At 33.0% G+C, this 15,229-nt stretch overlaps 2 protein-coding genes across 2 annotated transcripts; one reads left to right on the top strand and one right to left on the bottom strand.

Moving 5' to 3' along the window:
• Nucleotides 1–635: 635 nt before the first annotated feature.
• LOC115707765 (probable UDP-3-O-acylglucosamine N-acyltransferase 2, mitochondrial) lies at nucleotides 636–4,611 on the bottom strand. Its single transcript, XM_030635821.2, has 10 exons — nucleotides 4,055–4,611; nucleotides 3,651–3,858; nucleotides 3,441–3,517; nucleotides 2,531–2,580; nucleotides 2,146–2,210; nucleotides 2,004–2,055; nucleotides 1,858–1,928; nucleotides 1,668–1,734; nucleotides 1,483–1,554; nucleotides 636–923 (listed from the first exon to the last, which is right to left on the bottom strand). Exons 1-10 carry the CDS (start codon nucleotides 4,209–4,211, stop codon nucleotides 855–857), a joined length of 888 nt encoding a protein of 295 aa, XP_030491681.2. The 5' UTR covers nucleotides 4,212–4,611; the 3' UTR covers nucleotides 636–854.
• An 847-nt stretch (nucleotides 4,612–5,458) lies between these two features.
• On the top strand, nucleotides 5,459–14,632 carry LOC115707474 (uncharacterized). Its single transcript, XM_061109733.1, has 14 exons — nucleotides 5,459–6,379; nucleotides 6,457–6,573; nucleotides 6,659–6,813; nucleotides 6,932–7,142; nucleotides 7,341–7,578; nucleotides 7,679–7,829; nucleotides 7,930–8,209; nucleotides 11,733–12,515; nucleotides 13,024–13,140; nucleotides 13,212–13,399; nucleotides 13,476–13,686; nucleotides 13,773–14,010; nucleotides 14,123–14,270; nucleotides 14,381–14,632. The coding sequence occupies exons 1-14, from the start codon at nucleotides 5,611–5,613 to the stop codon at nucleotides 14,630–14,632; spliced, it is 3,858 nt and encodes a 1,285-aa protein (XP_060965716.1). The 5' UTR covers nucleotides 5,459–5,610.
• Nucleotides 14,633–15,229: the final 597 nt, after the last annotated feature.

The raw sequence follows: 15,229 nt of genomic DNA, 5'->3' as shown, positions 1-15,229 counted from the left end.
AATTAAAGTTTCTCTTTTACATCTAATTTAAATTTTATCATCTATTCGTTAACTAGTGTAGTAAATTTTGATCAATTAACTCGAATATTGATCACAATTGCATCAAGAACTAGAAATATGTAAAAATTAGTTAAATTATAATCTGGTTTATAAAAATGTTGAAGAAAATAAATGAAATTTGTCGAGATGAACTTATTCAAATTGAGTCTATCTTTTGTAAAGTAATCGTATCATCATTTGGTTATCGTATTAAATGCTTTCATAAGTGACATAAGGTAGTAGTAGTTTCATCTACCAATTATTTTGGTTACATATATATCATGATAACTGGATAATTTCTATTTTTTTCCGGGTTAATTTCTAATTTTTATTTAGAGTACAAATGACATTATAATAAATTACCACTTCATAATTAGACGTATGTTCTCTCTTCTTTTTTTTTTTTTTAGGGATAATCATGAATGTTGAATCTTAACTTAGTATTAGTTTCCCTTAGTTTACTTTTTTCTTATATTTTTCAAATACACTATCATCGATCATACTGCATCTACTTGTGAACTGTTCAGGGAAGCCAATGTTGGACTTTAATATAATTTAATAGCTAGTTGAAGTAATTAAGTGTGGAAAAATAGATATAGGAGATTCCAATTCCCAATATATTAAAAAAAATAACAATGTATTTCCACACCAAAATTGGATATGCTGGTCACCTGTATTTTCTTTTTTAGTGATGAGCTATAAGGTATAGTTATAAATATGCTTCCAAAGCTTTTACACAAACATTGTAATTAGAGAAATTTTCTTCATGCAAACAAATGGAAGATAAAAACTAAAAAGTTCCTACCAAAGTTTGCTTATGGGTTTTTTTTCTTCACTGCTAGACGGTGCATAATAACTTGTCTTCGCCATTCATGAATAGGAACCTACACAGTCAATTTTAAGCATTGTAACGTACATAATTAGAATATATGATGCAGTGAATTGGGTTTGAGCATATTTTGCCCTTTTTTTTATATAAATTTTGTTTTTGAAATATGAAAGAAAGAAATACTCTGAAAGGCTTCTCTTTGAAAAATGATAAAGATCACTAGAGTTTTTAATTTAAAAACTAGTATAAAAACTACTAACCTCTCGTAAGGTAAACATCTCAAATAGCAATACTCTTCTCTTTTACATTTCTATTTCGCTAAGCATCAATGTTGCCTCACTGGATTAAAATTAATGCTGATAGAATAGCAAAAGGGACTTTCTATAGAAGAAACTTTAGATAATTTGTTGATGGTGCATAGTGATTAGTGCTTTCTGGTATGTTAAATTGACATTAAAGCCTGAGATAGTGAATTGTTCTCAGCGGCCAATTTTCTATTTTCAAAACGAGAGAAAACATATCTTAATTAAAGTGGCTTGTTTACATATTGTGAATGAAATTGGCTTACTAGTTCTCTGTCACCAAAGTACTTATGTTACATATAAAATACTTACCGCTGGAAAGCCACCATAGTCCCCAGGTTCTGTAATGTGCTTAGTAACACAGCTTGCACCTGCCAAACGGACCTGCAATAGTGATGTGGCCATAGCAAGCATGATAAGATGAAACATTTGAAAGCTTTACACGTTCTCTGAGTAAAAAGAATAGACTTGGGAGATAGTAAGAATGACTTGAATACCTTTGAAGCAATAGAGACATGATCTCGAACTAAGACTCTTCCCCCCATGGTCACGTAGTCTCCAACTCTATAGTAAAGAAAACGTGAAACAGCCAATCAAACTTGTAGATGTTTTGAAAGCTTGACCAAGTTCTTGATGTCATGTTGGTAGGATATTAACAGAATCTACAGTAAAATCATCATTACTTACGTTACAGAACCCGCAATTCCAACTTGGCCACACAGCATGCAGCATTTTCCAATAACTACATTGTGAGCTATCTGAAAAAGTAATCAGATTGCAGTCACCAATACTAGAATTCTCAATTCACAATCTACAAGAAAGCAAATCCCAACCTGAACTAAATTATCTATCTTTGAGTGATCTCCTACAACCGTATCTCTCCAGCTGCACAACAGCACGGTGGTATAGTTAGTAAAAAAAGGATGAAGAAGAGAAACGGTCCAGATATGGTATGAAAAAAAATACAGGTCTTACCTGCCTCTGTCAATGCATGAGTTAGCACCAATCTCCACGTTGCTACCTATCCTAGCATTTAGCATCTATCGGATTTTTTGTAAGCAGAAGAAGAGAGAAAGGAAAATCATAGGACATTTCAATTTATGATCTAAGCATTGAACCATATAATTTGACCATTAAAACTTAATAAATGCTGTTGAGAATAAGGAAACAAATAAAACTTATAATTATATTTTGCAATTTGATTTAGTATCACAGCCCGACCAGCCAGTCTGTTGTCTGCAATCACATGACCTCATCATATGTGCGGTCAAGGAGAGAAGTACTTTAAGCATAATGAAGAAGTGCCCAAAATTAAAGAAATAGGATAATCGAGTATAAACATGGAAGAAGCAGCACTAACTTGAGGTTTCTTTAACATATTTCCATGTTCATCTACAAGAAACCCAAAGCCTGCAGGTGAAATATGGTGTACAATATCACAAGCAAGGAAGCAGCAGCTATGGTAAACATCTTATAAATGGCTTCAAGTACATTAGTTTCAGCAATTAATAGTTAGCTCCTACAATGTAAAAAGATAATAATGACTCTTATATTACCACATAAGGTTCAAGATAATTTAGAAAGAGTTTAGTTTCCTGATTTCCCGGACTTGGGTACAATTTCTAGACTCAAGAACTTCAACACTGGTAAAGCTGATAAGATAGTCCTACAACGAAATTCTCTGGCTCAAGCATAACAAATCAATTTTTTGCTGAAAAAGTAGTCCTTTGGTGGTAGCAGCAGATCTCACTTCCTAAATTATGAACACCCGTTAGCAATAAAAACATTAAGAACATTAATGCACTTCAACACTGGCCCGTATACATGGAGATATGATAGTAAACAGGGAAACACCAAAATAGGGAAAGCATAGGCTAAAGATAGGAATTTTATTGCTGAAATTAGGGTGGATGCATAGAAAATATCCAGGTGGTTCTTAGAGAGACCGGGAAACCTGCCTAGAGCTCAAAGCTCACTACATTCACACTTCTCTCACCCCCACTCTACATTTATATAACAGTTTACCAACCAAAAATCACTACTAACAACCCAGTCAATCCCACACATGATAGCTGTCCTACTATAGCTCTTAACTCTCGTTTGAAACACTAAACCATAAACAAATATCAATGAAGGATGCTATATAAACCAATATGCATGACACTGGAGTTTGTACCAATTGGTGGAATTGTTGAATTACTAAAATTAAAAAAAATTCCACTAACCGCATGATAGTGGGTGAAGCTTTTAGTTAACTAGTTATGTCTTACCATCTTGCCCAATGCACACTCCATTGTGGATCACGCACAAATCACCTACAGTGCAATTAGAAAGTGCAACATTGTACCTAAGAAAAGGAGCAACTTTATCATGAACAAAGAAGCATATATGGAAATATTGAACTTGTTGAAAGAAAAAGTTCAAATGATATTGTTCATTTCTTGTAGCCGAAAAGAACACTAAGAAGAAATTGCGTGTACCCTATCTTTGTTGACTGACCAATGGTAACTGAAGGTCCAATAATAGCCCCTGATCCAATATGAACGTGTGCACCAACAACAGCTTTCGAATGAACGACGGCGCCAATGTCTACACTTGCTGACGGATCAATTTGGGCAGACTTGTGAAAAGTACCTCCACCATTATGCCATCTTTGAAACTCGCTATAATTTTCTCCAGCACCATCCTCTATTCTTGAAATTCAGAGAATTTGAAAATGCTAGTTAATTGATGTGTGACCATTTAAGGCAAATGGTTATTGGCATTGAGTTTGGCCAGCAAAGGAGAGGAAGGGCGAGCGAATTTCCTCAGACGCATTTTCACAAACACGTGGTGAACCCTAAAATAATTTTAAGAAAGCGATAACTGCAACGCAATAGCTTACCGGGTGAAGCAGAGCCGGCGGAGAAAGGTTGGAAAATGTAAAAACGGCAGAGAGACATCGCCGGTAATTGTTGGGAACCTGCGTTGGTGAACAGGAGACGAGGAATTGTAGAGAAGTAGCCAAATGCAGAAGCTATTCTTGTCAGTGTCAGTGCCATAACTGAAATGATATTATTTGAAGTTGTTTGTTGGGTTTGGAAATGGAAACATATTAGATTAAAACACCTTGAGTGGGAACTGGGAAGCAGTACATAAATTCAAAGAAAGAGCACATGTTTCACGTATACAATTACAATATACATAACGCATTAAATACTGTATGAAGAAAAGAAAGGGACTGCTGTTGGATGTTCCAATCGGAGTTGCTTTATAATCAAAATTACATATGGTAATGGCCAATGGGAATGGGATGCCAGGCAGTTTCCTGGTGACCCACTCAATTTTGTCTGTTTCAAGGATCAGCCAAAAGGATAAAAGCAGCATGTCCGGATCGTGTATTATATATAATTTAGCCTCCAACACATGTTCTAAATCTTTGTATCATACACACACTCCTGAAAAATTATAAAATATTTTCATTATAAAAAAATAAAATAAAAACTTAAAATAGTCTTCTATAATAAATTATGTAATTTTCTTAATAGTAATAATACTAATAAATTAAATAATAATTTTCAGAACATATTTTTTAGGTAGATAAATTATCAAAATTAGATAAGGAGCCAAATAATCAACTTCTTAATTAAACAAAAATATTAAAATAAAATTAAACAAAAATATTAAAATAAAATTAGATTAAAAAAATTGTAGTATCACAATTTACTTTGATGTTATAATAATATAAATTTATATAAATTTTCTTTTAATATGTTATATTATTCTTCTAAAAACAAATATATTAAATTATGAGTCCACCACTAGATTATATTAGATTTTCACTCAAATCTAATTTTCCTTTATGTATTTATTTTGAAATGGACACAGGGTTACTTCGAAAATAGAAAAAGGATGAAGAGAAAACAGAAGGCACCCTTGGTAGTTGATTCGAGAGCCAATGAATTACTCTGTAAAAGTTAGGCTTAAGACTTGACTTTGAAAATGGAAGCAGAAGCACTTTCTACGAAAACCAATTGTCCACTTGTTCTTCAATAAATGGTTTTGGACCAGAAAAGGCTTTGATGACTTTTTTTTTTGGGGGACTGGGAGAAAAGGCTTTGATGACTTGTTTTTTCATTTCGTTCTCAATTTCCGGCTTTCTTTAGATAATGATATATTTTTAACTAATCACAGTCGTTAGTCGTTAGTACCTTATAGCAATTAATGCTCTTATTTAAATCTTAAGTCTGACAAAATATATTTGTGTCGTCATATATATAAAATAGTTTATAATAAGTGGATATATATTTACTACAGTGTTATCTTAAATGTATCTAAGAATTTTCCAATATTTAAAAATTAAATAGATGCATACACGTACCTTTAACACATACGGTAGAAGAAATATTTAGCTATAATAAAGTTGATCTCGTTTTTCTCAGCAATCATCAGAAGGCAGTTATGGACTATGGATTGCTGTTGCTTTATTTTCTTTTGACACTTCTTTCCAATCTCTGTTTTGCTGACCCTCCTTATACACGTTGCTCTAACACCACCAGTAATTACACAGACAATAGTCTGTTTCAGAATAACCTCCAAAATCTACTCGCCACATTCCCTTTCAATGCTTCTACTCTCAAGTTCCACACATCCATAATGGGAGAAAAAGATGCAGACAAAGTCTATGGTGTTTACATGTGCCTGAACTATGTCAATGACCAACTCTGTCACGATTGCATAGCCACAGCAGCACAAGATGTTCTTACCCTCTGTCACCACAACTCAAAAGAAGCCGTGGTGTGGGAGGAGTTATGCCAGTTGCGCTACTCCAACGACAACTTCTTCGGAAAATTGAGTGACGACACTGGTAACATTCCACTACGTAACTTGCAAAATATTTCACAGCCAGAAGAGTTTAAATCGTTTATGACTAAAACGTTGCTTAATCTGACTCAGACGGCTGCTTATAATCACGATTCATTTTCGTATGCAACTGGAGAAGTTTCCTATATGGATAAGACTGTATACGCATTAGTGCAATGCTCTAGAGACTTGTCCCCAGATGACTGTAAGGATTGCCTTGGAAGTGCCACAGAAGAGATTTTGGATGTTTATTATTACTCAATTGGAGCTAGACTTCTTAGTCGAAGCTGCTACTTGAGATATGAGTTATACGCGTTTTATATGGGTGAATCAAGTGCTTCTATGGCTAATGATAAGAATAAGGAAGGTTTGTATATATCTATTCATCACAAATAATATTAAAATCTATATATTCATCACCTAATTAATTGATTTCAAGTGCAGATATTGGAAGAAAAAGATGGAAACTTGCACTGGTAGCTGTTGCTATATCATGTTTTGTGATAGTTGTTCTTGGTTCATATGCCTGCTGTTATGCACTTAACAGAAGACATAAAAAGAGTAATGAAGATTTTGTTGACATAATTGCCTTGTCTTTTTCTTTATTTTTTTCTCTACTTAATCTACAGTTTGATTCCTTATTCAGGGAATAATGAAAATCCTCGACAAATTTCTAGTAAGAACATCCATGGAGATGATCAGGAGTTTCCATATATTGGTTTGGCATCTATACTTGCTGCAACTAACAACTTTTCTGATTCAAACAAGTTAGGAGAAGGTGGTTTTGGCCCTGTTTACCAGGTAATTAATATTAGTACAATATTTTTATTTTCTTCTTCTTTTTGTTCAATCTGAAAAGGAAGTCAAATATCTAATTAATTAGATTATACAACAACAAAAAATGCATGGTTGTTTTCAGGGGGTACTAAGAGATGGAAAGAAAGTGGCAGTGAAGAGGCTCTCTATATTATCTGAGCAAGGTTCAGAAGAGTTCACTAATGAAGTTCTACTAATAATGAAACTTCAACATAAAAATCTTGTCAAGCTTTTGGGTTTCTGTGTAGATGGAGAGGAAAAGCTGCTTGTGTATGAATACTTGCCAAACAAAAGCTTAGACACCATTCTATTAGGTAATAAAATAAGAGAAATCCTAAATGGTATCATTGGTGCCTAACACCTGTCATATTACTATTCATATAGAAAATAGCTTTTAGGAATTATTTGTATATACATTCTTTCTCTGAACTATATATCCTCTACTTCAGGTTCTAGTATCATCATGTTATATTACAGCTAAAGTGCAGTTTTTTCAAACTTGTGATGGTTAGATTCAAGAAAACGTGCACACCTAGATTGGAGCACACGGATTAAGATTATAAACGGAATAGCAAGAGGAATTCTCTATCTTCACGAGGACTCTAGGCTTCGAATCATCCACAGAGACCTGAAAGCCAGTAACATATTACTTGATTTAAATATGAATCCCAAGATTTCCGACTTTGGAATGGCGAGGATTTTTGCAGGAACTGAAAGTCAAGCTAATACTGCCACAATAGTTGGGACTTAGTAAGCCATTGTGCTCTTAATTAAATTAAGCCATGAGTTTCAAAACATTTTAATTGAGTTCCTAAATCATTAATTAATTTCTGTAATTTTGATTAATTAGTGGATATATGGCACCAGAATATGCCATGGAGGGGTTATACTCTATCAAGTCTGACGTTTTCAGCTTTGGAGTGTTGTTGATTGAAATCATCACCGGGAAAAGGAACGCATGCTTTTATCTTACGAAACTCGCTCCTTGCCTTCTTTCATACGTGAGACTGTTTCTATGTTTGTTTGTGTTTCATATATATTCTTAAGCAACATTATTATATTGTATTTCCGAATGATATGATTGAAATGGTATGATATTAGACGTGGCAGCTATGTCAAGGAGGACAAGCGTTGGAGCTGGTGGATCCATTGGTGATTGATTCATGTGACCAAGATGAATTCGTGAGATATCTCCAAATAGGATTGATGTGCGTTCAGAAAGATGCACATGAGAGGCCAACTATGTCCTCTGTTGTCGTAATGTTGAACGGGGAATCCACAGCTCTTTGCCAACCAAAACCACCTGCCTTCCCCATGGGGAGATTCATAGTTGACTCTTGCTCCATTAATAGTGTCACCGTTTCAAGTGTCATGCCCCGGTGACAACTACTATTACTAATACAAACTCTGTACTTAATTAACTACACAATTATAACAATATAATATCAATGTTTTAGATTGTTACTTGGAGCTAGTACCTTGTGGCTTGTTATGTATTGAGGATTCTTATTAAGGATAAGTGATGTGTAGTACTTTCTCGACATATCGCGTTACGATTAGTTAATAGTATTCTCTAAAAGCTATTATATTAAATTATATGTATTGAGGTCCAATTTTTAATATTTTAAAATAAGATATACTGGAATCTTATATTTTTTAATTTAATAATAATAATGTTATTAAAGACTGCCTAAAATTAAGAATTAAGAACGAACACTTTAAGAAAAATGCATGGTTAGCTAGTAAATTGGTTCCGCTGGTTCATGAACCATTCTATTTTAATAATCAATTCTATTGACCCAGTTATTCACAAAGTCAAAGCCTATTATTCATTGGTACAGGAATGTTAAAAGTCAAACTTACTGACCTTCTCTCTTGAGTCATAACGACATAACCAATGGTTGGCGAAATGGCTTTCTCAATCCTTATCTGTCTTGCAAAAGATCATATCCTGGTTGTATTGACCAAATTTAGCACGACCCTGTACCAAAGTTTTGGTAGTAAACTTTAATTTTATTTTGGTCTAATAAGTGTTAATGGGAATGTCCGTACACATTATAAATTTTTATTGATCAATAAAATATTAATTATTTAAATATTACAAAAAAAAAATCAAAAATTAAAATCAGTAAAATAATTGATAAAAGAATTCAAAAATAAAATAATTTTTTTCCTTTCCTTCTGTTTTTTTCTTCGTGTGTCCAGTACCATTGCACCATCAGGTACTTGAGAGCAAGAGATCTCCTCAATACTCATTCTCTGAGCTAGAAGGACACGAATAGGCAGGGCATCAGAAAGAATGCATCACCAGAGTACTTTATGCCTCTCCAAAATGTTTGAGTTCTAGAGTTTGTTCCACAGTGCCGCGGCAACAACACAATATGGGGATCTCTCTAAAGCGTGGATCAGATAAGCAGACTTTATAGTGAATTTACCATTTGACTCTTTCGTTTAAACTCACTTATCTTTACCAAGGCCACTAGGTCTTCCCCCTTTAATGATGTTACAAATAGTTTCTGAATCAAAGACGGTTCGGAGTTTAGGAATGTCCCAATCCCCGCTGTCTAGAAGAAGCTTTGCAACCTTGGTCACCCCAAGGGTTGGGAGTAAAGGCCTTAGGGTAGAACCCCTTGCCATGTAGAATCTGCAGGTCTGTCCAGATATTGGTCTCTTTCCTATCAGAAATCATTTTACAAGCACATTTTTTCAAGATTTCTTTAGATTTCACCACATTCTTCCAAAACCAAGAGTGCGAACTTTTAAAAGAGTACTCCAAGAATGGCTTTCCTCTTAGATACTTAGCATTTAGTACTTTACAACACATAGATTGCTCTTCATTGAGGAGAGCCCATCCCTACTTGGCAAGCAACGCTTGATTCATTTCAAGAGTTTTTTGAAAACCAAGGCCACCCCTTGATTTTGGAAGGCAAAGGCGGTCTCAAGTCTTCAAGCAAATACTTCGATTACCTTGTTCACAGCCTCACTATAAGTCCGTGATCATACCATCTATTGTAAAAGCAAGTTTTTTTGAATGTTTAGTAGTTTGCATACTATAGATAGGATAGCCAACCCTAATAGTCATATCACTTAATAAAGTAGTATTAATGATGAAAAAGAAACTTTCTTATTAAAAGGTTACTTTCTTTAAAAAAAAATAAGGAAAATAGAATTAAATAGTCTATTTTTCACAAATAATTAGGTACTCTAGTATTAACAATCAAAATTAAGATTTCCTGTTAAAAAGTGGTATTTTATAGGAATAATTACATAAGGCACTATTTTTTGTAAAATATTTACATTTTTGCGTTCAAAGAATATTTTTTTTTACATTTTTACAGTTTTCCAAAAAATAACACGAAAACAACATAAAATCAATAAGAAAACAACATAAAAGTAACATCAAAATAACATCAAAGTAACAACAAAAAACAACAAAAAATAACATACATATAACAAAAAATTAACAACAAATGAACAAAATTTCAACATAAAAAGACCGTATTTTATGTAAATAAAATTAAAAAAAAATCGTAAAAATGTTTAAAATTCCGTAAAACTGTATTTTTGTTATTTTTGTGCATTTTTGAAATTAACCCTATTTTATACTGTGTTAAACCAATTAAAATTTGACACATCAATTAATTTTTTATTTATAAAAAAATTAAACCTCTAATAAAGTCAATAAAAATAGTTAACATATTTAATATAAATTAAATTAGTTGATGTGTCAAATTTTAATATATTTAACAGAGTATAAAATATTAATTTTTAACCGTGAATCTTAATTCCTATATTATCTTTTTTTTTTCATCCTTCGTGACGGAAAGTTAAGGGTTTAATTTATGACATTAGCTAGGACCATTTATTTTTCAAATCATACTATTCAAAATATTCCTCTTCTTCAAATACTACCAAATGAGAGTATTTATCAAAATGGACTTAAATTATTCCACTCATTCAAATACTACCAAATCAAGGTCTTTATAAGTTTATAATCAACAGTGCATATTGAATCAATAAATGTGAAAATGATAAGGACGTTATTTGCAAAAACTTGTAATCTTTTATAAAATAAAATCAAACGTAGTTCAACTAACCCTTTCATTTAATGATTCATAAATCTGGACTTAATTGGATCATTCGTGTAATATACAAACAAAAATATAGTAAAGTCAAATGACGATTAGTATTTGGACATTGCTATAAAATATCATATTTATCGGTAACATTTTATAATTAATTAACAATATTTAATAATAACTTTTAAATCAAATTAGAAAATTATTAAAAGACACTACTGTGATAACGATATAAAATGCTAGATACTACTAATATATTCTAATATTTTTTTCATAGTATTTTAATGACTTTGCTGCCCATTTCTACGAAATAACCTATTGTACATAATACCTAGTTGTTAATTTCCAAAGTTGAAAAATCAGCTAGTATGGAATTGTAAACGCTAAAATATTTGGTGATAGGGTTTTTTAATTAACACCATAACTAAAAATTGTTTTCAAACATAATTATTCTTATCGGTATTATTTAGAAAACAACTTTTTTAAAAACAATGGTAAAAATAAAATAATTTAAGAACAACAAAAAGTTGTTTTTAATTAAATTAGTTTATCTTATTAATTATTATATACAATTAAAAATTTTGTTTTTTTATAAATCTATATATTTATTATTTTCTTTACTTAACTTTTTTTAGTCAAAAAGCTTTATTTTTAGAAAACATTAACTAAACCTTTTTTCTTTCAATAAAACTATAGAAACTGTTATTGATTGGTTTCCATCTTTTAAAGCATAATTTTGAAAACAATATCAAACCGATCGACCTTAGTATATAGTCTTCTACATCTGGCGGCTCCTTTAGAATTTGAGGAAGTAACAAGCTTGAGACATTGAGCAAATGATATCCACTATTATACTAGTTTTAATTATCTCTACATTTTCTAATGCACACCCTCTTTACACCTTTTGTTCACCCGACCAAGGAAACTACACTCCCAACAGCCAATTCGAAACCAACCTTAAGACTCTTCTTGATCACTTATCTTCAAACACAACCCTTAATGGATCTCTCCCAGGCTACTTCTATACATCTATTGGAAATAATAGCTCTGATAAAGTTTACGGACAATCCCTTTGTAGAGGAGATGTTAACTCCACCGTCTGTGGAAAATGCGTGGAGGATGCAAGCCAAGACATTTTCAGAAACTGCAAGAGTATAGATGCAATTATATGGTATGAACTTTGTCAAGTTCGCTACTCTTTCCAGATGTTCTTTTCTACTATGCAAGTCTATACAGGGAAGTTCCCCAAGAGCAATGAGCAGGACAAGAACGTTTCGGTGGACCGGACTCGTTTTAGTAAAGTTATGATGCATATGATGAAGAATCTCTCAGATGAGGTTGCGTTTACTCCTTCTAAGAACATGTTTGCTACTGGGAAAATTGAATTTTCAAGAGAGGAAACTGTTTATGGTATGCTACAGTGTACTTTGGACATGCCTCCAAGATCATGTAGTAGCTGTTTGGCTGCTGCCTTGGGAGACCTTAACGCTTGCTGTTCATTTCGCCGAGGTGGAATTGTTTTGAGTAGGAACTGTTATGTAAGGTTTGGGATGGACCATTTCTACAATGACACCTTGAGCCCTTTGTTAATTTATCCATCTTCAACAGGTAAACATTTCAACAGCAATTCTAAAATGGTATAATTTACAACTTGTCTATTTAATTAAGACTTTTTTAATGAAATAATTATTACGAAAATTGATGTAACAAATGTAACGATTACTTTACTTGAAAATAATTCGAGTTAGTTTATTATGTATATATTTATTTCATTTTTATCACATATTTTTTTAATTGATTATGCATGTTAATTTGTGTCTAGTGTATTTATTTTTTTGGGGTGAATTATCAAGTATTTATTGACTAAATTCGTGTCATGTTAAGGTGTTTGGATCCAAATTAGTACTACTAGTAGTACTATTTTCTTGTGTTGTGTATCTTAGATAAGAAGGTCTAGCTACACGTGTGTATTAAATCAAACTGAATATGGATATTTGCTACTGTTTACCCTTTAAATGGCCTTAAAGCCAGTCCCTAGATCACTGAAAAGCAAAATAATTTTAAAACTTGATTATTATAACTTGGGGTTTAAGGAAGTTATTCCACTGAGAAACAGGGAATAGATGGAAGATTTGGAAGATTGTGCTGGTTACCTGCTCATTGAGTTTGCTACTTGCCGTTGTCAGTGGATACTGGGCTGTTTATTTTCGGCTAAGAAAAGGAAGAGAAAGAGGTAAAAGGATCTAATTTGTTTACCATTCTAATATAGCCAAGATGACTGATTAGTATTTTTTGTCTAAGTAGATGACAGAAGCGAACGTGCTCTGTTACAAGACCTAACTATGCCCAGAACGGTCACTATTACTGAAGAAGGTAACCTTGTCACTTCTGAAGAACTGCCTTTCTTTGATTTAGCTACTATAAGGGTAGCTACGGACGACTTTGCTGATTCCAATAAGCTTGGACAAGGTGGTTTTGGCACTGTTTACAAGGTCATCTCTGTGTGTGTATTTTGGCTCTAACTCTGATTTGCTCAAATTCTGGCTTCTGATTTTGTAACTTTTTCAGGGAGGATTGCCAAATGGGAAAGAAGTAGCAGTGAAAAGACTTTCAAGGAAATCGTGGCAGGGCTTAGAAGAGTTTAAAAATAAGGTTATGCTTATAGCCAAACTTCAACACCGGAACCTAGTGAGACTAGTAGGATGGGGAATAGAGGAAGATGAGAAGTTGCTTTTATACGAGTTTATGCCTAACAGAAGCCTTGACTTTTTCATCTTTGGTTGGTTTATTCAGCAAGAAATGTAAAAATAATGACAACATTCAATTCGAATTCTATGATAATTTGTTTGCATACCTGATTTTCAGATTTGGAAAGACGATCCCTGCTCAATTGGGAGACTTACTACAATATCATAAGTGGAATTGCAAAGGGACTTCTTTATCTTCATGAAGATTCCAGGCATAAAGTTATTCACAGGGATCTCAAGCCCAGCAATGTACTTTTGGACCAAGACATGGTTGCCAAAATATCAGACTTTGGAATGACAAGGATATTTTACGAAAATCAAAACACAGCTAACACAAAAAGAGTTGCTGGAACATAGTATGTGTGCCTTTTTTCATGTCATGACTTCCTCTCTTTTGAGTCATAAGCCCAAATTTTGGTACCAAAAACTGCAAGATCAACATAATAGTAACTTTAATTCTTGTGACAGTGGGTACATGGCTCCAGAGTATGCAATGGGAGGAATGTTCTCTGTAAAAACTGATGTTTTTAGCTTTGGTGTAATCCTGCTTGAGATAATCAGCGGGAAAAAGAATAGCGGATACCTAACAGAACATGCTCAAACAATCCTTTCATATGTATATTTTCTTAATCATGATTATTTGTTTTCTCTCTTTCTTGGTGTACTTTTATGTTTTCTACAATTTTATAAAAGTGACAATTGTCTTGTTTGTTCAATTCATGACAGGCATGGAGATTATGGGAGGAAGGAAAAGAACTGGAGTTTGTGGATCCTTTGGTGATAGAATCAAGCACAAAACAAGAGATTTTAAAATGCATACGTATTGGGCTTTTATGTGTCCAGGAAGATCCAGAAGATAGGCCCACCATGTCAAGTGTGGTCGCATCATTGCAGCAGGAGAGTGAACCAGTGCCACTTTCAGAACCAAAACAACCATTTGCCTTTGCCGTAAGCAATGCTGTATTAGAATATTTCTAATTAAGGAAATAAAATAATATTATTGATTCTGATAAATGAATATTTTATATTCATCAATCCTATTTAATCAATTACGTAATATTCTATATATGGTCGATTTCTATATTCATTACCCGATTTGATTTCCCGAATTAATTGTCAAAATATTCGACAATTAATGTGGCACGAGCATCGATGGAGTATCTCACCTATAAATATAGGGTCTCGGTCCCCGAGCTCCTCACTCATTCTGTTCATAACAGCAAATTCCATCTAAAGAGAGTTGAGAGAGCGAGGAAGCCCGATTACCCACATCAACCAGTTTCCTTTGCAGATCAAAGCTTATGTGGATTTGAAGCTCAAGAATCAATGGCTGGAGGTATTTCGATCCTTATTCATAGTGTATATATGTTTGATTTAATTCCGTGTTATATACACATACATATATTTCAGTTTATACATATAAATTGTCTAACAGTTGGTATCAGAGCGGTTTTTATCTCTGCCTTGATTTTAGTTTGAGTTTCATATATATATATACTCGTATATACAGTGTTTATATATATATATTTAATTCAGTGTTTATATATATATATATTTAATTCAGTGTTGATATAT

The sequence above is a fragment of the Cannabis sativa genome, chromosome 1 (assembly GCF_029168945.1).
Source record: "Cannabis sativa cultivar Pink pepper isolate KNU-18-1 chromosome 1, ASM2916894v1, whole genome shotgun sequence".
Classification (NCBI taxonomy): Eukaryota; Viridiplantae; Streptophyta; class Magnoliopsida; order Rosales; family Cannabaceae; genus Cannabis; species Cannabis sativa.
The sequence above is the reverse complement of the archived record's forward strand: the minus strand, read 5'-3'. Positions and strand labels throughout refer to the sequence as shown.